Source organism: Bidens hawaiensis, unplaced genomic scaffold (assembly GCF_021521415.1).
Source record: "Bidens hawaiensis isolate Kalapana, Puna unplaced genomic scaffold, B.hawaiensis_p1.1 tig00028004_1, whole genome shotgun sequence".
NCBI lineage: Eukaryota > Viridiplantae > Streptophyta > Magnoliopsida > Asterales > Asteraceae > Bidens > Bidens hawaiensis.
The window spans coordinates 82,607-107,312 of record NW_027494543.1 but is presented as its reverse complement, the minus strand read 5'-3'; the positions used below and the strand labels follow the sequence as shown (position 1 = coordinate 107,312).

At 40.8% G+C, this 24,706-nt stretch overlaps 1 protein-coding gene across 1 annotated transcript; it reads right to left on the bottom strand.

The window, feature by feature from the left end:
• Positions 1–2,725: 2,725 nt before the first annotated feature.
• Positions 2,726–3,796, bottom strand: LOC143576143 (uncharacterized). Its single transcript, XM_077060313.1, has 2 exons — positions 3,464–3,796; positions 2,726–3,406 (listed from the first exon to the last, which is right to left on the bottom strand). Exons 1-2 carry the CDS (start codon positions 3,794–3,796, stop codon positions 2,726–2,728), a joined length of 1,014 nt encoding a protein of 337 aa, XP_076916428.1.
• Between the last annotated feature and the right edge of the window lie 20,910 nt (positions 3,797–24,706).

Genomic DNA, 24,706 nt, shown 5'->3' with positions numbered 1-24,706 from the left:
CAATCGTTTCGGTTTAGCCCTACCATCTTATCAAGAATGTGTTTAATGCCCCGGTTACTCACCTCTACCTGTCCACTGGTCTATGGGTGATAGGCAGTCGCAATCCGATGGGTGATCCCATAGCGTTGCAACGTCTTCTCCATCTACGTGTTGCAGAAGTGAGTAACTCGATCGCTAATCAAGGCTTTCGGTACACCAAAACGAGAGAAAATATTTTTCAGAAATCTCACTACAACTCGGGCGTCGTTAGTGGGCAAGGCTCTGGCCTCGACCCACTTGGATACGTAATCAACTGCGACAAGTAAGTACTTTTTCCCTCTAGACAACGGGAACGGGCCCATAAAATCAATACCCAAAATGTCAAAAACCTCGCAAGCCTGAATAGCATTTTGGGGGATCTCATTTCGGGATGAGAAGTTTCTGACATGTTGGCATCGGTCACAGCTTTTGACGAACATATGAGCATCTTTGAAAATCGAAGACCAATAGAATCCTGAATCGAAGACCATCTTAGCAGTAAGAACAACACCATGGTGACCTCCTGTCGGTTCCTCATGACAGTAGCTCAAAATTCGACACCCCTCTTTAACATCCACACATATCCTCACCAGCTGATCAGCACCTATACGGAAAAGAAACGGGTTGTCCCAGATGTAGACCTTTATTTCAGCAAAGAATTTCTTCTTTTGCTGGTGAGACATCCTCCTAGGGAGGGAACCATCGACGAGGAAGTTCGCGATATCGGAAAACCACGGGTAGCCGTCATCCTGGGCTCTGACAAACATAAGATTCCCTATCGGGAAATGGTTATTGATGTTGACCCCGACATCTCCAATCTCGGCGTTCTCAAGACGTGACAAGTGATTGGCCGACACATTCTCGGCCCATTATTTTATCATGGATTCCAATATCAAACTCCTGAAGTAGCATGATCCGTCGAATGAGACGAGGTTTAGCGTCCTGCTTGCTGAAAAGATAACGAATTGCAGCATGATCCGTGTAGACGACTGTTTTGGACACAACAATATAGGACCTAAACTTATCAAATGCAAACACCACATCTAACATCTCTTTCTCGGTGGTGGTGTAATTCTCCTGAGCAGTGTTCAAGGTCCGGCTCCCATAGTAGATTGGATGGAAGTGCTTCTCCTTCCGCTGTCCAAGCACTGCTCCTACGACATAGTCGCTCGTGTCGCATATCAATTTAAATGGCAAAGACCAGTAGGGAGAAATCATAATCGGGACGTTAATAAGTTTGTCTTTTAGAAGATGAAACGCCTCAAAACACTGTTCAGAGAAGTCAAATGGAGTGTCTTTCTTTAGTAGCTTTGTCATCGGTCTCGCAATTTTTGTAAAATCTTTAATGAACCGGCGATAAAACTTGCATGACCTAAGAAGCTATGGATGGATCTCACAGAAGTGGTCAGGGGAAGATTAGAAATGGTTTCATTTTTAGCTCGATTGACCTTGATCCCCGCACTCGAGATCCTATGTCATAAGACGATGCCCTCACGTACCATAAAGTGAAACTTCTCCAAGTTGAGGACTAGGTTGGTGTCGACACAACGAGCCATCATCCTATCAAGGTTGGAGAGACAATGATCGAAAGAATTCCCGAAGACAGAAAAATTGTCCGTGAATACCTCCATGGAATCCTTGATCATGTCGTGAAATATCGCCACCATACATCACTGGAAAGTAGTTGGAGCGTTACAGAGTCCAAAGGGCATGCTTTTATAGGAAAATGTGCCGTAGGGGAAGGTGAATGTGGTTTTCTCCGGATCATCGGGAGTAGGGATGTCCAAACTGCTCGTCGCTCGCCGCTCGTTCGTCGTTCGTTCGAAAATTGCTCAAAAAATGCTCGTTCGATTTATGCTCGGTTTGGAAGTGAGCCGCTCGGCTCAGTTCAATTTAAAAACAATCCAAACGCGAGCGAAGCCTTGCTCGGTTTGGTTCGGTTAATTTTGCTCGAATTATTTTTTATTTATTAGTTTTATATATAAACTTTATGTATATATATATATATAAGTATACTATTTTTTTAAAGTTTTTATAATTTCCCTCTTTGGTGTTGAATTCAAAGTTCAACTTTAAATCATAATCGCTCGTTTTATATATGTTTTGTTGTTAACTTTGAGTTTTATACATTTTAAAGGTGAAAGTTTAGATAATTTAGAGTTAAAAGTCTTGAGTTAATGATATTTTGAAGTTTTAGAAATTTAAATCTGGAAACTTTGTACGAAATCAAGCAAAACCAAACCGAACCAAGCCGCTCGGTTTCAAAACCAAACCAAGTTCAATCATAAAGATATCGCTCGTTTCTTTAAATTCAATCCGATTGGTTCGGCTCGATTTTAAACCAAACCAAGTATGAGCATGCCTGCGTTCGGTTCGGTTCGGTTCGTGAACAGCCCTAATCGGGAGATATCGGGATTTGGAAATACCCGGAGAAACCATCCAGAAAACAGTAGTACTACTGACCCGCCAAACGCTCAAGCATCTGATCAATGAATGGTAGAGGAAAGTGATCTTTCTTAGTGGCATCATTCAGTCTGCGGTAGTCGATGCAAACTCTCCAACCAGTCATGGTCCTAGTGGGAATAAGCTCGTTCCTTTCATTGGTAACGACAATTATGCCACCCTTCTTCGGAACCACTTGGACCGGACTCACCCAGGCGCTATCAGAGATGGGAAAAATGATTCCCGCATCAAGAAGTTTAATGATTTATTTCTTAACTACCTCTTGCATTTTCGGATTAAGACTTCGTTGAGGCTGAACGACGGATTTGAAATGATCCTCCATGAGGATTTTATGAGTACAGAACGAGGGATTAATCCATTTGATGTCAATAATCTTCCATGCTATTGCCTCCTTGTGCGCCTTCAACACCTTCAACAACTTCAACTTCTCGACCTCCATCAAGGCAGATGCGATGATGACGGGTAGCTTCCTCTCTTCGTCAAAAAATGCGTACTCCAAATACTCGGGTAGATCCTTAAGTTTTAAGGAAGGAGGAGGGCTCTCAACAGAAGATCGGTTTCTCGGATCGTCTCGCACAATCTCAACAGCTGACTTTGAATCTAGGGGTGGTGACACGGTGTCATCCATCAACGGTTGAGTGGCCATGGAAACCATCTCGACCTCTGAAATCTCCTTATCGAGGATCTGTGGGTCCAAGGTAGGTCCCCAACAGATGTCAGTGAAAAACTCCCGCACATGTGATACGTTGGTGTCAACGAAATACAAGGAGTCGTCCGCCGACTTGGGGTGCTTGAGTGTCTGTCTTACGTCAAAGGTGACGTTATCATCCCCAACTTTCAGAATCAGTTTGCCCTCACGAATGTCGATCAACGCCTGCGCGGTGGAAAGGAATGGTCTGCCTAAAATGAGCGGGACACTATCATCCTCGTTCATATCCAGAATGACAAAGTCCACCAGGAAGATGAACTTGTTGATACGAACAAGCATGTTCTCGACCACCCGTTGCAGGTATTTCACGTTATGATCAGCAACTTGGATACTCATCCGGGTTGGCCTCGGTTCGCCAAGAACCAACTTACTGAACACAGAATACGACATGAGATTGATGCTGGCCCCAAGGTCGGCCATAGCATGTCGAACCGTATCATCGCCTAAGATGTAGGGAATTGTGAAACTCCCAGGATCAGCCAGCTTTTCAAGCAACTTGTTCTGCAATACTGCAGAGCACCCAACACTCAACGGAATAGACGAGAGCTCATATAGCTTCTCCTTATTGGAAAGATTGTCCTTGAGGAATTTGGCATATTTGGGCATCTGAGTGAGAACCTCAAGGAAAGGAATGTTCAGGTGAAGCTGCTTGAGAAGTTCGAGGAACTTGGAGTTTTTCTCATCGTCTCTGTCAGATCTGAGTCTCCCAGGATAAGGGAATTTGGGTTTGTAGAATCTGCGAGGTGGGTTAGATGATGATGAAGGTTTATCAGCCAGCTTCGTACTCGCTGGAATAGTCTGCTGCTATGCCTTGGCCGGAGGAGGCTCCATATGGATCTCCTCGTCCACCTGCTCCTCTTCATCGACCGTAAGTGTTACAACTCTCGAAGGATCAGCCTCTCTTTCTCTTTCTGCACCCCTCCTAGTAGTTATTGCTTTGGCAAACCCTCTTGGATTTTTCTCGGTATTACTCGGTAATGAACCCGATGCTCTCTCGGATAACTGTCTGGCAACCTCTCCGACGTGACGCTCAAGATTAGCTAGAGATGTAGCCTGGTTCTTCAGCATAGCATCGTGTTATGCAAATTCACTTCATTTATTATTCGGTTCCTCTCATCATGCTTAAGCAGCTCTGCCATCATTTCCTCTAGTGAGGCTTTTTTCTCCTCTCTCCCCACTTCTTCCAAACTCTCCTGACCTGAACTCCCCTGCCCTAATAGATTCTCTCAATGCTGGTTTTGGTAATGGGCTTGGTAGCCACTGGCTTGTCCCCCTCGATAGTTATTCTGATTTCTCCAGCCAGTGTTCCCGCCGAAGGCGGGGTTTTGATATCTCAAGGGTTTGTTGACGAAGTCAACCTCCTCCAGATTTCTATCTGTCTTAAGAGGACAGTTAATGGTGTGGTGACCCCCTCGACAAACCTCATACTTCGCGACGCTCTTAACGGTAATATCTCTTACGAATTTGTTTAAAACATCAATCTGCGCCTGCATGCCAGTGCTCGAATCGACCTGAAGTACTCCTCTCGATGGCGTGGAAGAATTTCTGCCCCTGTGCCTTTCGTAGCTCGCTGCTAGATCATAAAAAAAGGATGACACACTCATCGGGATCTTTATTCTTGAGGAGGTTCCCGTTAGCAGTTTGGTTCAACATCTCTCCCACGTGCTGTGTGGCTCCATTATAGAATTTCTTGATGAGCATCCGCTTATCTAAACCATGATAAGGACAACTAAGAAGGAGGTCCTTAAATCTTTCCCAAAATTTCCCGAAAAACTCGTCGGACCTCATGCGGAAGAAACAAATCTCCTCACGGAGTCGAGTGGATTTAGATGGCGGTAAGAATTTGGTCATGAATTTTTCTTGAAGGCCCACCCAAGTGGTGATGGATCCAGCAGGTAGTGACTTCAGCCATTTGTAGGCTTTTCCAGTAAGTGAGAAGAAAAAGAGACGAAGATAGATGGCTTCATCGTTCATGTTTCCGATATTGAAAGTTTCACAGATTTGAACAAAAATGTCGATGTGGTTTGATGGATCTTCGATCTCTAGCCCTTGGAATTGGAGTGCGGTCTTGATGAGTTGCATGACGTGTGCAGTAATGGACCAGTTTCCAGCGACGGCACCGATCGGTAAGGAAACGCTAGAATGAGGATTCGTTGTCGGCCTACCATAGTCAGCTACTACTCTCCTAGGCGGTTGGCCACCAATGTTCCTATCCCTAGAAGACGCGGAAGAAACAGACGAAGAAGAATGAGAAACTGTCAGTGAAACAGAATGCTCTCTGTCAGGCTCGACTTTCTCAGTATTGTCAGACGTTTCAAGCTTCGGAGGTCCTTGTGAGCGGGTATGACGCATACGACTAAACAAAAAACTAAAATTAAACTAAAAATAATAAAAACAAATAAGCAAGTAAAAAGAAATAGGTAAGTCCCCAACTCGGGTCGTTCTCTAATCGCCTCAAACCGTGTCCCCGGAAACGACGCCAAAAACTTGATGTGCGAAAATATATATATATATATATATATATATATATATATATATATATATATATATATATATATAACACGAATCACAACTAAGCTTTAAAAACCAAACAACCTATCCTATTTCACACAAACGGCAAGTGTGCCGGTCGTGTATAGCAAAGAAAAGGAAAGTCCGGATAGCGAACTCGAAGACACGTGAGAACGGCTCAGATTATAAACCAATCCAAGTCCTACCTCAATATTTAATTCATTTTATTATAATTAATTTAACTAACTTACTTAACTAAACGGAACTAACTGGAAAACTTAACGGGGTTTTAACAAATATGGAGAAACGACTACCTAGGCAAGAATCCTATTAACAGTTCAACGGCTAACGGAATTAAATAATCACACGACACCGGGATCTTAAATAATCAACTAAGGCTCATTAAAGTTCGCTAGATCACCTCTCGGTCTCACCAACTAACCCTCACAAATCTTAGAAGATTGAATAAATGCACCGGGAAAAATATTACTAAGGTACCCTAATGACGCATCTCCTCTCGGACTCAACGACACAAAACCTACTTAAAATTGGTACTAGCAATTCTAGGGATAAAGGGGTAACAAAAGCTAACTCGATCTAAAACACTTATTTGCACGCAAAACTAAACCGAATAAGACCAAAACTCTCTCTCTCTCGCAATTCTAACTTAACCGAATAAAGACGCGAGACTGACCGACTCCCTATTACCTCTCAGTCGTAAGGAAGGTGAACCTATTGAATTTTAATAATTAATCGCACTCAAGATTCCTATGGTAGTACTAGCCAATGACAAGATAAAAAACACCAAGTGTATGACCTAAACGTAGAACCGTAACCGAATGACAAACAATCAATCAATCAAAGTCAAACGCGGAATCTCAAGCAATAATTATATAAAAGAAATATTTTGACACATCAAAGATTGAATGAAATAAAGTTTCAATAATAATTCGTCATGTGATCAATCAAAACCAAATAGACCGTCGAACAAAGTCAATACTCATCTCTACCTAGGTAGTGAAAATAGTTTTGCTACTCATAATAATAAAAGAATTAAGATAAATAGTAGCCAAACTCATGTCTAACAATTATGTAATAAAGAAAACAAGATAAAAAGATCGAAACCGAATGATTAACGAACTAAATAGTGCTCCTTTCCTTCTCTATTTGTTTCTTGTACGACGAACGAAACATCCAAGAAAGCTTCTATGCGTCCAAAACCTCCTCTCCCACTTCCAAAAAGACCCTCTAAAATAATAATTGAACTCTGGATCTTTTTCTTTGTTGCGGCCGCTCATGTTTTACTAAAACCAAGTTGGTTGGTTTTTATCTTATATTCTTTTTTTGATGTCTCTTCCTGATCTCCATTATATTAAGGAAGGGTTTTATTTTTGTGTGTTATTAAATAATATGTATAAAAGGCTTAACATAAATGGGCTTTTGCGTTGGGTTTTAACTTGTTTCTTCAAACATTGATCATAAAGGCCTTTTTCTTCTTCCATAAACCCGGTTCTCTTCTCTTTAAAACCCGCAACCTATGAAAGATATATAACAATGTCATACCATACTAAAGAAAGTTAAGAAACATTAAATATTTTATATAAAAGCGACTAAAACAATGATAAATGGTGCGAAAAATAAATGCGTTTTACAACACATCACACCTCGTCATCGTCTCCTTCTTAAATTCATCTAACATGTCAAATGAAACAACATAAACAAAACCAAATTTATATGATAATATTAAATACATAACAACGTGTTGGTGCATAATGTCAGTAGTTCATAGTCTAGTGTCTGTAATCGAGTCTGTAATGATTAATTATGTTTTATATGTCTTAAGCGAAGTTACTAACAAGTTCGCTGTTTAGGCGAACTTGTTAGTCAAGCGAAGTTATGGACAACTTCGCCTGAACATGCCAGGCGAAGTTGTCGTGCATTAATACACTAGGTTACGGTTTGTTTGAGGGTTGAACCAGAGTTTTGGTGTGATCATTATCGAAGTTACGAGAGCTGTAACGTGAGGACGAGAGTTCGTGTATGTAATAGTGATATTGTATCACGTGTTTTGGTTATAATATAACATGTTTGTTTATCGTATCGTGTTTGATCTATTCGTGTCTTCTACGCTCGTAACGACCTACGCAGGGATTCCGCACCTACGTAGATCGAGATATCTCGTGTTGATCCATCCAGGGAACCTACATTGGTATCAGAGCTTTTGCTCGATTGTGTGGTTCGGGATATTCACGCGGGTGTAGAAATCGTCCCGTTTTGACTATTCTCGGGACGTGTTTTCTGTGTTTTTGTGTCATTCTTACCTCCTACCATCGTATACAACCCTTTACACCGTCAAAAAACTCGAAATATCCAGATTCCAGATCTGCAGAAACTTAGGTGTTCATCAGGCGAAGTTGCCGTCACTGTTTGTAGGGTTTCAGCGAAGATATAAGGTTAAGCGAAGTTATCCACAACTTCGCCTACCTTCTTAAGTTCGCCTAACTCAAGCGAAGTTCTCTACAACCTCGCCTACTTCCTAAGTTCGCTTACCCTAAGCGAAGTTACACTCAACTTCGCCAAGTCACGTGAATTTAAGAAAGATCCAGCGAAGTTAAGTCTAAGCGAAGTTATCCGTAACTTCGCCTACAGTACTTTTTCAGATGAAATTTTTTTGATTTTTTTCGGGTTTCTTAGTTTTCGAGAAAGATGTCATCAATTAACATCTCTGAGTTAGTAAAGATGGAAGTAGAAGCAGGCTCAGCTACAAAAGCACCAAGGTTGCTGAAGGGAACCAATTTCGTTGCATGGAAGGATCGGTTCGAACAATATGTCAAGTACCAGGATGCGAAAATGTGGGTATGTATCCAGGATGGTTATGTTCCACCAACTATGGAGTACGAAGGTTGTGATCAGATCAAGAAGTACAGCAAAATGGAAGATGAAGAGAAAAAAATGTATGAGGCCGAGAGCAAGGCTCATGCTGCTATCACTATGGCTCTTCCACAAGAGATCCTTCATATGTTTAGAAAGTACAAGATAGCAAGAGAGCTTTGGGAAGCTCTTGAGAACCAGTTTGAAGGAAATGTTGGAATCCGTGCTTCGAAGATCAAATTGCTCAAAACCCAGTTCTCAGTCTTCAAGTATTTGAAGAATGAATCTCTAGATGATATCATCACCCGCTATTATCATCTGATGACTGAACTGAGCAACTATTCAGTTTCTTACCGAGAAGAAGAGATAGTTGAGAAGCTTCTTGATGCTCTCCTACCAAAATGGGAGATGTACACGGTGCTGATGAGGGAAGACAAAGACTTTCCCCAATATGATCTGGAAACGGCAGTCAACAAGCTCTGAACCTTTGAGCTTAACATGGTTAGAAAGGAGACACCTACGGATCAGGTTCAAAATCCAGGTATGTATGGTGCTAAAGTCAACTCTAGTTCAGGTTCGAAGACTGAATCAGCTGCCTACTACTCGAAGGGAGAGTCGGGTGCCAACTCATCACATGAGGGGCATGTGTCAGTCAACACGAATGGTGATGTTTGCTTTGTAGCAGGTGGATCTAGTGCTTCTAAACCGCAAGCAAGCAAGAGTAGTTGCTCTCCAAGTATTCCTAGCAACAACTACTCTAAGATGCCTATGAGTGTCAAATCTGCTGAAGAGCAGTTTGCTCTCTATGCTTCTTTTATTGCTTCCTATGAGAACTACATTCAGGGGAAGATTGTTGATCCAGCTATGTTGGATGAAGACTATGACCAGATTGATGCTGATGATCTGGAAGAAATGGATCTGCAATGGCAGATGGCTATGATCGTGAGAAGAGTGAAACGGTTTATGAAAAAGACCGGAAGAAAGTTTGTCGGTGGAAGGCCAGGGTTTGACAAGACGAAGGTAAGATACTACAACTGTCAGCAAAACGGCCACTTTGCTAAGGAGTGCAGAAATGAGCGTGTAGAACGTGGTCAAGGCAAGTCTACACAGCATAATGGGGGTATGAAAGATTATAGTGCTATGATTTCCAGAGAAGATGGTGAATACAACTGGAACCTGCATTCTGAAGAAACTTTCGAACAGGCCAATTTGGCGAAGGTTGAAACTGAAGGAAATGAGAAGGTTACCGGAGAAGAAAAAGCTCTCATGGCAGATGTTAAAGACCAGCTCTCCGAGGTATGTTCTAAACCTACTTGTTCTAAATGTGAAAACTTGTCTGAGCAATTAGCAACTATAACTGATCAGTATGTTGGTTTGGATGCTGAGTTTAAAACTTTGAAAGAAGATCATCACTTTACTAAAGCAAGAGAAAATAGCTATAAAGTTAAAATAAAAGCTTGTGAAAAGGATATTAAAAGTCTAAAAGCAAAACTTGCTGAAAAAATACAAGTGATTGATCTAAGCTATGAAGTTTTGGAAGAAAAAACCAAGCTAATAACTGAAAGAGAAAAACAGATTGCTGATCACCAGGTGAAAGTGGTGGAACTGAATAGAAAACTTGAGCAGTTCAGAAATTCCTCTGCTATTCTTGATCACCTTGTTAGTGATCAAGGTTCCTCTGTTAAGAGGGGAGGAATTGGTTATCATGAGGTTCCACCACCTTATAATCACAATTACACTTTTAATCCTAGTGTTCAGAAATCTGTTGACTTTGAGGTTGATCAGACAGTTCCAATTAAAGTAACTAGTAAAGAACCAGATGTTAGTAGAGGCGAAACAAGTTCGCCTGTTGCAGGTGTTAAAATTTCTGCTCCGAGTCCTGTCTCATCTAACTCGGACAAGTCTTCTGAGTCGAGTGAGACAAATCAAGAGGAAGTATTACCAAAAAGTAGAGAGATAAAGAAAACATCTGACAAGAAGTCTCCACTAAACCCGTATGTCCCACCTTATGTGAGACAAACGGGCGGTAATAATGCCTCGACATCTAAAACATCTATTGATAAAAAGGTTGAACATAGGTGTTGTTTTAGATGTAATCAATTAGGGCACCTAGTTGCAGATTGCCCTCTGAAGCAGAGATTCAGAGGTGTGAGGCCTACTAAAACTGAGAATAAGTCTAATGGTAATAATAATACTGGTAAAAATGAAAACCATTCAAAATTCAGAAATGTGACTAATTCAGGTTTTCAAAGAAACCAATCTCAGTTTTACACTGCTAATAACCAAACCACAAGCTATAATTCTTTCAATTCACAAAGGTTTGGAAGGCCTCACAATCAATCTACAAGGAGGTATACTAATTGGACTTACAGGAATTATACAGAGACTAACTTTGGAAAGCCAAAGTTCGGGATGTATAGATCCAAGACCAATTGGTCTTGGGTCCCTAGATACTAATCTTTTGCTTTAATCATGCAGGAACAGTTGAACAGGGCTGCCAATAATCTTTGGGTTGTGGATAGCGGCTGTTCCCGGCACATGACGGGTAACAAATTCTTGTTACACGATTTGAAACCTGTTCAAGGAGGGAGAGTGAGCTTTGCAGGAGAAAGTGGAGGCAAGATTACAGGAATGGGAACGGTGTCTAATGGAAAGATGACTCTAGAAAAAGTAAACTTTGTCGAAGAATTAAAGCACAATCTGTTGAGTGTGTCGCAGATCTGTGATAAGGAGTACACCGTACATTTTACAAAGAATGAGGCGATTGTGTTACATCCTGGTTTTCAGATACCAGAGGAGTGGATTGTGATGAAGGCTCCACGTGAGAGGAATACGTATATTATGGATATGAGGTCAACTGAAATGGCCACGGAAGAATCATGTCTTATGTCAAAAGCGAGCGAATCGGAGTCCGAATTGTGGCATAGGAGAATGGGGCACATTCATCTTCGGAAGATGAACCACATTGTCAAGAATGGACTTGTGCTGGGCGTTCCCTTGAAAAGTTTCAACTTTGAAGACAAATGTCTAGCGTGCAAGAAGGGAAAGCAGCACAAGAAATCCCATCACACCAAGAAGGTCAATTCTATTGTCAGTACTCTAGAATTGCTTCACATGGATCTCTTCGGTCCCGTGAATGCAAAAAGTCTAGGAGGTACTTCTTATTGCTTGGTGATCACTGATGATTACTCACGATATTCGTGGGTATATTTCCTGAAATCAAAAGATGAAACGGCTCAGATGGTGAACAATTTGATTACCAAAGTTGAGAACGTTATAGATAAAAGGGTTAAGTTCATTAGGAGTGACAATGGAACTGAGTTCAAAAATTTTGAGATGGAGATCTTCTGCCTTCAGAAAGGGATTGAACACCAGTACAGCGCTCCGTATACTCCGCAACAGAATGGAGTGGCTGAAAGGAAGAACAGAACGTTAATTGAAGGAGCCAGAACAATGCTGGCTGATTCGAAGCTTCCTGTGGTGTTTTGGGCTGAAGCTGTTGCTACAGCCTGCTATATCCTGAATAGAGTCTTGACTGTTAAAAGACTTAATAAAACGTGTTATGAGCTTATGCAAGGGAGGAAGCCCAACTTGAGTGGTCTTGAACCATTCGGGTCCCCTTGTTCGATTTTAAAGACAAATTCTAAATTTGGTGAAGTAGCCGATGAAGGTATCTTAGTCGGTTATGTTGTTGCGACTCCCAACAGACGTGTCTTTAATACATCGACCGGCAAGGTTGAGGTGGTGTGTAACACCGATATCACAAGTTACAAACCGCCAAAACCAAGCAACGGACCTGCTGAGTTTTTCGACTATGATAGACTTTTTAAGTCTTTTAACATACCGTATTGGGATAGTGCAGAAGAAGAAGAGAGAGTTGCTACGAAGATGATCCTTGATGAAGAAGAAAATCTAGTGCAAAGACAGCTGTTTGATAAATGTCAACCTTCCTCATCAAATGCTATCGATACCCCTGCTGCCTCTCCTGAAGAATAATTTTTCAATCCGTTTCACTCTCAGCAAGAAACAACCATTGACGAGCTCTCTTCTAACTTGGAAGACAATTTGCATGTCGGTTCTGTTCCGACCACGAGAATTCATAAAGATCACCCTTTGGAGAATGTGATTGGTGATGTGTCCTCCGGTGTACAAACAAGACGTAGCTTGAATGAGCACACCTGTGTTTACACAAGCATTAAGGAAACAGGCATAATCAACGAATGCTTGTACACCTGCTTTATCAGCCAGATTGAACCAAAGAATTACCAAATGGCTCTAAAGGACAGCTCGTGGGTCGAAGCCATGCAAGAAGAGCTGGCTCAATTCAAGAAAATGGAAGTTTGGACTTTGGTTGAAAAACCAAAGAATGTGCATGCAATAGGCACAAAATGGGTTTTTAAGTGCAAGAGAGATGAGAAAGGGATTATTATTAGAAACAAGGCGAGGCTAGTCGTTAAAGGTTTTAATCAACAAGAGGGGATTGATTATAATGAAGTGTTCGCTCCTGTGGCAAGATTGGAAGCCATTAGATTGTTTTTGGCATTTGCTGCTTATAAGAAGATGAAGGTATTTCAGTTGGATGTGAAAAGTGCGTTTCTAAATGGGAAAGTTGATGAGGTTGTGTATGTTGAGCAACCTCCGGGTTTTCCTGACCCAGACTTTCCAGACCACGTGTACAAGTTAAGCAAGGCGTTGTATGGACTACATCAGGCACCTCGTGCCTGGTACTCAACCTTATCAGATTACTTGCTTGAAAATGGGTTTGAAAGAGGAAAGATAGATAGCACGTTGTTCTTCAAGAGAGAAGGAAGCGACTTCTTGCTGGTGCAAGTCTACGTGGATGACATTTTCTTTGCTGCATCAAAAGTCTCCATGTGTCAGGAGTTTGAGGCCGTCATGAAGAAAAGGTTTGAAATGAGTGCTATGGGTGAACTAACTTTCTTTTTAGGATTGCAGGTTGATCAGAAGAAGGATGGGATGTTCATTCATCAGACCAAGTATGTCCATGATGTGCTCAAACGTTTCAAGATGGAGGACAGCACTCCATTTGATACTCCAATCTGCGTCAACCATAAGTTGGGTGCTGAGACAGACAATGACGCAGATGTGGACCCAACTCAGTATCGGGCTATTATAGGTTCTTTAATGTACTTAACTGCTTCTAGGCCTGATATTATGTTTGCTGTTTGTCTTTGTGCTCGTTTTCAGGCAAACCCAAAGGAATCTCACATGAAGGGTGTGAAGAGGATCTTGTGGTATCTCAAAGGCAAACCTAAGCTGGGGTTGTGGTACCCGAGAGGAGGAGACTTGGAGTTAGTCGCTTACACAGATTCTGATTATGGAGGGTGCAATCAGAGTCGGAAGTCAACAACTGGAGGATGTAAGTTTCTTGGTGGCAGATTGGTGTCGTGGCAATGCAAGAAGCAGACTTCAGTCGCCATTTCAACATGTGAGGCAGAATACATGGCAGCATCCAACTGCTGCTCCCAGGTTCTTTGGATTCAACAACAGTTGCGCGACTATGGTCTGAATTTCTCACTTACTCCTATTTGCATTGATAACACAGCTGCTATCTCAGTAACTAACAATCCCGTGAAGCACAGTAAAACTAAACATATTGACATACGTCATCATTTTATACGGGATTGTGCTGAGAAGAAACTGATTGTGCTTGAAAAGGTGGATACGCTTGATAATTTCGCTTATTTATATACTAAAGCGTTTGACAAATCAAGATTTCAAAACCTTGTTGAGTTGAATGGGATGATCAATCCCGAGTAACCATGCTTTTTGTGCATATTAAAAAAAAAAAAAAAAAAAAAAAAAAAAAAAACAAAACGTCACTATCGCTTAGAACAATGTCGGTTACCTCAGTTTGATGGACATGTCTTAGGATATGTTTGGTCCTCATTTCTACTTGTAGAATATGAGGATAGCCATTAACCAGACGACTGAAAGTGACCGGGGCGGTTTATGATGAGTTTTCATTCTTTCGCTTAAAATTAGTCGATCATACTTAGTTAGAAGGACACATATTAGTATGTGGTCGGTCCAGCTGATCCATTGGATCTTTGGGATAGCCGTTGACCTGAAGACTTTGATTTGGTCGGGGCGATAGAAGTTAAATTTTTCTTTTAGGGAAATGAAATTATTTTTCAAGTCTACTACTTCGTAAGAAGTTCGTTTGCTATGTTTAACAGAAAATTGATCCAACCTTGGAAAATGATAGATATACTGATTCTGTGTGCTTAACTAGTGAAGTTATTAGGCTTAAAAGGCTTAAGAACAGTCATTGTATGTCATGGTAGCTTTTTATGGTGCGTAAAAGTAGAAGTGATACTAACTAAATCTACTCGATTTTATGTGGAAACTTCTTAAGAGTTCTGCATGTCTTCATATATATCTTTCCGAATGATAGGCAGAAAAGCGATTACCCAGTCATACACGAGCCTGTTAGGGTTCTGATTCCCGTGAAGAAAGCGTGTCAAGAGACTGCAGTGATCCAGATTCGGGACTTGCAGTTGTTTACTACTCTGAAGTCTATGTAAATGTTTATTAGAAAAAAAAAAAAAAAAAGCTTATAACTTATTGAAACATTCTAGAGCTGACAATGTCAAGACTTTTCAATCATGGAGTAAGAAAGAGAACGGGAAGCAGATGAAGAGTACTTACAAACTTAATCAGACACTATGGGTCGAAGTCAATTCGGGGTGACTTGGGGAAAGCCAAATACGCTTTGAGAACAGATAGGAGGCATCATAATTTTTGAGTTGTTGTCCACTTAATTTTTGAGCTTAATTGAACTTAACTCGTATCACAGAAACGATGAAAACCATCTTAAGTTATTTACCTGCCTACAACCTGTTTCTTTATGTCATAATACAGCTAAACACGGATCTATGTGACAGTCACGTAGTTAGTATGATTCCTGTTCGGATCTTTTCTAAAACGTAGTAGTCCCTGTCGAGACTGAAATTTGATCCCTTGTACTTTAATTTTTAAAAGTTTTTCGTACTTAGGTAGTTTATGGTTTTATAACTGGTTACTTGGACTTGATCGTGTCATTTAATTCTTAAAGGGAAGCTTTTAAAACTTAATTGCAAATTGGTCAAATTATAGGGGTTTATTTTGTAAAATTTGGTATATCGGCGAACTTGTGAATAACTTCGCCCTAGGCAAAGTTATCCACAACTTCGCCTGTATAACTCCGCTCCTATATAAAGGAATTTTTAAGGTCAACAGTTTATAATTTTCAAACTTCAGCGAACTTATACTCCGACAATTCAGCGAACTTATCGATCAACATCATCTGTGTTCTTATTTCGATTCCATTCCGTGATTAAAGGTGTGTAAGGTTTCTAGTATCGTATAATCAATGTTTTTGAGGTTGATCATCGGTCGTTTCGACTCGATTATCGACATCGTCTTTCGAAACCTTAAACACCCGATTTCAAACTTGTTTTTACGTGGTTGTGAACAACCTGAACGTCTAGACCATCATAAAATCGAGTTTTACGGAGTCCACAATCATTAAATTCACCAACTGCACGTCGTTTCGTAAACCTAACAGTCACCGTTTCAGATTCAGGCGAACTTAAGGATTAGGCGAAGTTATCCGCAACTTCGCCTGAGGTTTAACTTCGCCTGAGGCGATGTTGTGGTAAAGCGAAGTTATCATTAACTTTGCCTGGACCTTTTTACTTATTAGTTATTAGACGAACTTAAAGATGAAGCGAAGTTGTTCTCAACTTCGCCCCACTTTTAACTTCGCATATACAGACTTTATCACAACTTCGCTCATGGTAACAAGCGAACTTGTGTTATGCCTTAACGTGTATCTAACTTGGTTCGTTTGTTGCAGATATGGCTGCTGTTGCTGGTGCTGGAGGTGCTGGTGGCGATGACGGGGGAGATAACCAGAGACAATTCTTCCCTGGCATAATATGTATATTACGTTAGACCCAGATGCGAGTGGTGTGGAGGATTACCGCGAAATCATCACTTTCCTCCTTCGCTCGCGGATATTCCACGCGATCACAACTACTCTGCCGATATCCTTACCCAATATTGAGGATTTTTGGCAAACGGTGGAATACGAATGCCGCGTTGAGCCCCCGGTTATGCGAGCAACCGTCAACAATCAAGAAGTTCAGTTTTCTTTTGAACAAATCCGGGCGGCTTTACATTTCGGGAATGAGACCAGGGATGACCCGACGGACTTTGTGGCTCCTTTCCGAGATGGAGCGTTTTTACGAATGGGCTATTCGGGCCCATTGGGCGATACACAAAGAAGGAAGGGTTTCCTACTCGATCAGTGGCGCTTCCTCATGCACGTAATGATTGTCTGCATGTCAGGGAGGAAGGTGGGTACTGACGGGATGGGTGCGACCATGCAGTCGGCGATGACTGCTCTAACTTATAACAAACGTTATAGCTTCAGTCAGATGGTCTTCTATGAGATCGATAGACAAAGACGGGCAGTGGCGCGTGAGAGGTTCATTATGTATCCAAGATTCATCCAGATGATCTTGAACCATGTGGCTCCAAATCTACCTCAGCGCCGCCCTATCAGATACGTGGAGAGTGTGAACAAACGTATCTTCGCTCAGTGCAGGACATCGAGCGCGAGGAGCAACCCTGAGCTCCGTCCCAGGCATACTCCACTCTTTGGGTATTTAATCAACCCGGAGTATGTTCCTGCCAATGGGGACGTGTTCAGAGACCCTCAACCACAACAGGCGGGAGCACCTCAACATATACCTGCTGCGCCTGTTGTGTCACCGGAGGAGGAAGTGGACCTTGATGCAGAATTTGGTGGTCAAGGCTACTTCGATATAGACCGAGTTGATCCTCAAGAAGATGTACAGGTCTCGGTAGCACAAGTTTCGAGGGTGGATGTTACTAGAGCAGCTACGACGGTGGCTGACTCAGATTTTGATGAAGTAATGGATGAGGCAAGACGTATGATGGTAACTCGTGAAAGAACGTATGGGAAGAGAAAGAGGACAGATGACGACAGTGAGTCAGAAGAAGAAGAAGACATTCATAAGTTGATCAGACGTTCAAGAAGGGACATGACAGGTGCAGGTATGGGAGCAGGTGAGAGTTCAAGAGTCGTACGTTTCGCTCCGCCCGCACTGTCAGTTATGTCACTTGTTCCTACACCATTACAGGTCACAAGGCCAAGTGCCACGGACGTTCCCGTGGTGGCTACATCATCATCTGTTGGCCTCCCATCCATCACACTCCAGCTGACGACTCCGGAGATTGTGTCTTTACCACCTCCAACTGTTACTCCTTCAGAGGTGGTTGCTCAATTTGTTGAGTCGACAGTCGTTGCAACTGCAAGGTTATCAGGTATGATACCACCTGCGGTTACGCCTGCTTCTGATGTCCCGGTTTCATTCGAAATCCCTCCTCAGTATACCCAAGACATATCTCACATGAGGTTCGATTTAGATGCAACCCTATCAGACTCGGAAAGAATAGCCGCACTTGAACGGGTCGTGGCAGAACAATCAAGGGTGAATCTTATCCAGACCCAGGCTATTCAGCGCCTAGTAGCAGAAAACCAACTGCAGTAGTCCCTCCTGGTTGAACATGGAAAAATTATAGATGCTATGAAGGAGTTCTTGGCATCTCAGGGGGAGACGAGCTGTAAAGGCGACGAGCTCAGGACAAAGAAGAAGAATGACAGAGACGATGATCCCAATGCATCGAAAGGTGCAGGTGGTGAGTTGCCAAGAACTACTCAAGCTCTTGGGACTTCCACAGCTCAGGGGGAGTCTGCAAGCGCAGCTGGCGGTTCTGGTGGTGATGAGGTGGTGATGGTAGATGACGAGGAGATGGGAGATGATGTGATCGATGCCTTGAAGGAGTTGGATAATGATATGTTGGATGATGAATTTATGTGTGAAGATGATGTTCTACAAGTCGAAGAGATTGAAAAGATTGGTGCAGAAATTGTGATAAAAGATGATGTTGAAGAAGGTGAAATAGTTGAGGAGAATGTTGAACACGAGATCCCTGTAGTTGAAAAGTCAGATGTATGTCAAGATACAGTAGGTGATGATACAGAATGGGAGGAGCAGCCTAGATGGAAGGAAGGCTATGCTCATTGGTTTATCAAAACTAAGAAGCCTGCTGTTCCAACCATGTTCAAGAAAAGTTATAATATCAAAGGCTATGCTGAATCAAAGAAAGGAATTATCTGTTGGCTATATGATGAACAGTTAAAAGTGTTCGTGGTGAAAAGATATGATGGGATCCAATACTTTAAGAGGACGTTGAGATCTCTCAATACATTGCCTGAATGTGTGGTGAAGGATTTGGCTAGATTGGGGTTGATTAATAGAAGCGACGACAACATGGCCAGAGTTATTGGGAAGATCGTGTGGAAAGAAAGTATTAAAGAAAAGAATTTTGAGTTATTAAAGCCACAGAAGGGAAAGCTAGTGGAAGATAAGGAAAGAGGAATGAGAGCAGATGGCAAGCCATGGATGGTAATGAAGTACAAACCGATTCGATGCATGAAAGAGGTTCCAATGAAGACTATGCCTCAAGATGTGTTGAAAGATCTTAAATGGTGGTATGTTGATTGCCAGAATGCTGAAGCCGTGATGGAAGACGAAGACGAACAAGAAGTGCTAAGAGTGTATGATCCGATGCATCTTGTTAATTTATCGAAAGCTGATCTGTAGGTGTTAAATGAAAAGAAGATATTTTATATTCCTGCTTGGAAAGACGAAGCGAGGAAATATCAGCGAGTAGTCACGGTATGCGTGAGAGAAGGAGTACATGCATGAAGACCAGGAGATTGAAGATTACAAGACACGTGCTTGAAGATCAAGACATGAAGCTACTGCCAAGGGGGAGTCTGTTGGTGCATAATGTCAGTAGTTCATAGTCTAGTGTCTGTAATCGAGTCTGTAATGATTAATTATGTTTTATATGTCTTAAGCGAAGTTACTACGAAATTCGCTGTTTAGGCGAACTTGTTAGTCAAGCGAAGTTATGGACAACTTCGCCTGAACATGCCAGGCGAAGTTGTCGTGTATTAATACACTAGGTTACGGTTTGTTTGAGGGTTGAACCAGAGTTTTGGTGTGATCATTATCGAAGTTACGAGAGCTGTAACGTGAGGACGAGAGTTCGTGTCTGTAATAGTGATATTGTATCACGTGTTTTGGTTATAATATAACGTGTTTGTTTATCGTATCGTGTTTGATCTATTCGTGTCTTCTACGCTCGTAACGACCTACGCAGGGATTCCGCACCTACGTAGATCGAGATATCTCGTGTTGATCCATCCAAGGAACCTACACAACGTGTTAAAAAAAAGGAAATAAAATACAAAACAAATCTAAACTACAACACCACTCGTGTCGTTGTCCTATTCTTAAATCCATTTAACAGGTCTATTGTGGAATTTTAATTCTCGACTTACTAAGGGAGGGGGACCACTATTACCATTGACGCGGAATGGAAACGGTGATATTGCTTGATACGTTTGAAACTGTATTATAATTCAACAATTTCTTTTATTATTATATTTGAGCTTTTATATAGGGGTTTTAGGGACACCCGAGGTTTTTCCAAAACGCCCACCCTATCCTCGGTGAAAAGGGCTATCCGCGGCAGATAGGTGGGTGTTTTGGAAAAATGTATTTTTCTTTGTTCTTTAGTTGTCTTTTTTTATTATTTTATTGTTTTTTTTGTCTTTAATTTTATTTTTATTTCTTGATTTTTTTTGTTTTGCTTTTGTGTTAGTGTGGTGTAACCACTTATTATTTTTATTTTTTTTGGTTTTTAATCCATCGGTTTTAAAATTACAATGAAACAACAAATTTTAAAATTTAAACGAAACAATATAAACAATACCAAATTTATTTGATAATATTAAATACATAACAACGAGTTCGAAAAAAAGAAATAAGATACAAAACAAATCTAAACTGCAGCACCACCTGCGTTTTCGTCTCCATCTCGTCTGCGTGTGGCCGGCCTACCCTCATCATCGTCTCCGTCTCGTGGGCGTATGATGCTTGACGTGCTCGCCTCGTGGTCGAAACGTGGCGCAAGTGCTGTTTACCGCTGCACCAATTCAATTTGGCATTTCTTTATGTTTATATCATATAATTTACTCTACTTGTTTGTTTTAAGACCTACCAATGCACCAATTCAATTAAGCACACAGTCTTTTAAGCTTATTTCTTGCTGGATTTGGGATCAAGATAGACAATGTACTATCATTTCACTTTTAGCTTCAAAAACTCAAAATTTTGAGGAGCATAAAGCAAGATAAAGATAAATTTAATTGCCCCAGTTAACTTAAGTCTATAAATAAGTGGCTGTTCTATCAATTCAACAAGTGAATAATAGGGCCAAGACATGCAAGCATGCTTCACAAACTTAAATAACCGACATAATTTTCAGCGAGAAAATAATCTAAAAACGCATAACGAACGCCCGAACTACTTTCCATTATCAGGTGAATGGCTAACCCGAAAATTTACAAGTAAATATCAGGACCAAACATATACAAGTATATGTCCTTCAAATGTAGATAATTGACATAATTTTCAGTGAGCGTATGCAAAAATCTTTTTTGATTTTCATACATACATTAAAAGCACAATCTTTTTGTCTTTTTCAATTTCTTATAAACAAAACAAACTTCAAAATCTTTTTGGATTTTCGGATTTTTCTGTATAAACTGAAAAACACAATCTTTTTGACTTTTCAAATTTTAAAATGTTTGAATTTTCCGTTTTATCTATACAAACCAAAATAAATTTTAAAATAAAGTTAACAGAAACGAAAGATAGTCATCCCTGTTTCTGGATATCAGCGAGGGTCTTCAATCCATTTAAACCAAGCAAAAAATTAAAACACGTTTTATCAAAGGCTTTGGTAAATAGATCGGCTTTCTAAAATTCAGTAAGTACTTTCTCAAGGTCAATTAATTTATTCTCAAAGTAATCCCGTATAAAATGATATCGAATATCGATACGTTTTGTTTTCGAATGTTGTACGAGATTCTTTGTGATAGAAATTGCAGCAGAATTATCAATCAAAATAGGAGTAGTAAGAAACTTCAAACCGTAGTCGCGAAGATGTTGTTGTATCCACAAAACCTGGGAACAACAACTCGAGGCTGCAACATACTCAGCTTCAGCGGTTGAAGTGGATACCGCTGTCTGCTTCTTACACTGCTAGGAAACAAGCCGGTTTCCTAAAAATTCACATCCTGCCGTCGTTGATTTGAAGTTGATCTTGCAACCTCCATAGTCCTAGTCTTAGAAGGCAGTATGCTCAAAGTTATCGTCCTTGGGGTACCACAACCCGATGTCTGGATTTCCCCTCAGATACTGAAGTATTCGCTTAACCGCAGCTAGGTGAGTCACTCGTGAACTTGCTTGAAGCCTAGCACAAAGACAAACAGCAAACATAATGTCGGGGCGAGAAGCCGTTAGATACATCAAAGATCCGATTATGGCACGATAGAGGGTAGGATCAACGGTATCCTCCAATTCATCCGGTGATAAATTGTGACCCACGGGAAGAGGAGTTGAAGGGATTTTTCCGGCAGATATCTTGAATCGGCTCAAGACATCGTTCACGTACTTGGTCTGATGAATAAAGATTCCGTTTGCAGACTGGTGAAATTGCAACCCTAAAAAGAAATTCATCTCTCCCATAGAGCTCATCTCAAACTTCGTTTGCATGGACATCTCAAACTCCTCACACAACGTGTCGTTTGTAGACCCAAAGATAATGTCGTCGACATAAATCTGAACTAGGAGAAGATCATCACCAACAGTCTTATGAAATAAAGTGCAGTCGACAGTCCCTCGCTTGAAGCCATTATCAGTCAGATGGTCGGCGAGCGTGCCATACCAAGCTCTCGGGGCTTGATGTAAACCATACATGGCCTTGTTTAATCGGTAAACTTGGTCCGGACAATCAGGATCTTCAAAACCAGGAGGCTGTAAAACAAACACTTCCTCGTGTAGTTTACCATTGAGAAAAGCACTTTTAACATCCATTTGATAAACCTTAATGTTTTTATAAGCAGCATACGCCAGAAAGATTCGAATCGACTTTAATCTTGCAACTGGTACACATACTTCAGTATAATCAATACCCTCTTGCTGATGAAAACCTTGCACAACTAAACGTGCCTTGTTTCTTACGATCACCCTATGATCGTATTTCTTACACTTAAATACCCACTTAGTTGGAATAGCGTTCTTGACTCTAGCAGGTTTGTCGATTAAATCCCAAACACCCAAACGTGGAAATTGCTGTAATTCTTCTTGCATAGCTTCTACCCAAGACAGATCTTCAAGTGCCTTACGAGCTGTTGTCGGTTCTACTTGAGATAGAAAGCAAGTGAATTTCGCAAGATTTACAATTCCCGATGAATGTAAATCAGCATATGCATACAATACGTTACTCTCACTTGACGAAGCAACTTGATGATGTGTTTGTATACCCACATCAAGTTCTCCAATTATGTTTTCCTGTGGATAATATCCATGAATCCGAAGAGTGGGATTTTCAGGAACAACAACATTATCAAATAAGTTAGTGTAATGTTCACCAAGTTCAGGAGATGAAACATTATCACTGTCAAGTTCAAGAACTGGATCATCAGCTTGATTGTCATCAGAAGAAGTAGATACATTATCAAAATTAGCTGGAGAAGCATCACATGGTTCTTCAGTTGGAGCTACAGGTGGAGCTTCAACATCATTAGAACTTGAAAATCTTGGAATGGCCAAATGATCTTCAAAGTATGCTCGAACCAGATCTTCATCGATGTGCTCAGTTGAAGGAGTAAATGAATTAAATAAGCCATCATAGTCAAACATCCAGTCGGGACCTTTCCCTTGAGGAGGAGTGGTATACTTTTGACAGTCCACATGATACCATTCATCAACACAACCAGAATTGAAATTAAATACTCTTTTCTTTGGAGATGCATATCCCAAGAAATAACCTTCGATAGCTTTTTCTTCAAATTTACCTGTATCCTTCTTCAACATTGTACAAGGACACCCAAATGGTTCCAAATACATTAAGTTAGGCTTTCGATTGTTCAAAAGCTTGTAACTTGTTTTCTTGAGTCGTTTAACAGTTAAAACCCGATTAAGCGTATAGCAAGCTGTATTCACCGCCTCATTCCAGAATTGGACGGGAAGCTTAGAATCAGCAAGCATAGTTCTTGCAGCTTCAATCAAGGTTCTATTCTTTCGTTCAGCAACACCGTTTTGTTGTGGTACATAGGGTGCACTGTATTCTCTATGAATTCCTTTTTGAATGAAAAAGAAATCCAATACAGTATTCTTGATTTCAGTATCATTATCACTTCGAATTCTCCTCACCTTGTGTTTATATAGTGATTCGATCTTAGTGATAAGGTTTTGTACCAAAACAGGCGTTTGATCTTTTGAACTCATAAATAACACCCATGAGTATTTTGAATAATCATTGGTGACAACAAGACAATACCAATCCCCAGAGATACTCGCTCGATTCACAGGACCAAACAAATCCATATGAATTCGTTCAAGAGGAGTATCAATAGAATTCAATAACTTAGAAGGATGAGACTTCTTCTGCTTTCCCTTCTTGCATGCAATGCAGTGATCAGATAACTTAAAGTTCATCAACGAGACACCCTCAACTAAGTCATTAGCCATTAAATAATTCATCTTTCGAACATGTATGTGACCCATTCTACGATGCCATAGAATAGAGTCCTTCTCGGTTGCTTTGGAGACAAAACATGTTTCGATAGACGTTGATACTTTAGAACTCATATTTAAGACATAAATATCATTTGATCGAGGTGATCTCTAGACAACCATGTCCTCGGGTATCACATATCCCAGTTTTAAAATAAGACACTCTTTATCAGTAAATACCATGGTGTACTTGTTATTGCAGATTTGCGACACACTCAATAAATTATGGTCCACCTTGTCACAGTAATTGACCTTTTCAAAAGTAATGTGACCAAACTTAATCCTCTTGTGTGATCATGCCCCCAGAATTCCCACAAAATGCTACATAACCCCTTGAATATTTCTCACATTGGTTAATAGGTTGAGATTTCCAGTGATATGA

Excerpts from the sequence above, each read along its gene's own strand:
- LOC143576143 (XM_077060313.1), bottom strand. The coding sequence starts at position 3,796 with ATGCCCAAATATGCCAAATTCCTCAAGGACAATCTTTCCAATAAGGAG. Across the intron at positions 3,407-3,463 it reads GGGTGGTCGAGAACATGCTT|GATGATAGTGTCCCGCTCAT; the intron begins GTTCGTATCAAC and ends GATATGAACGAG.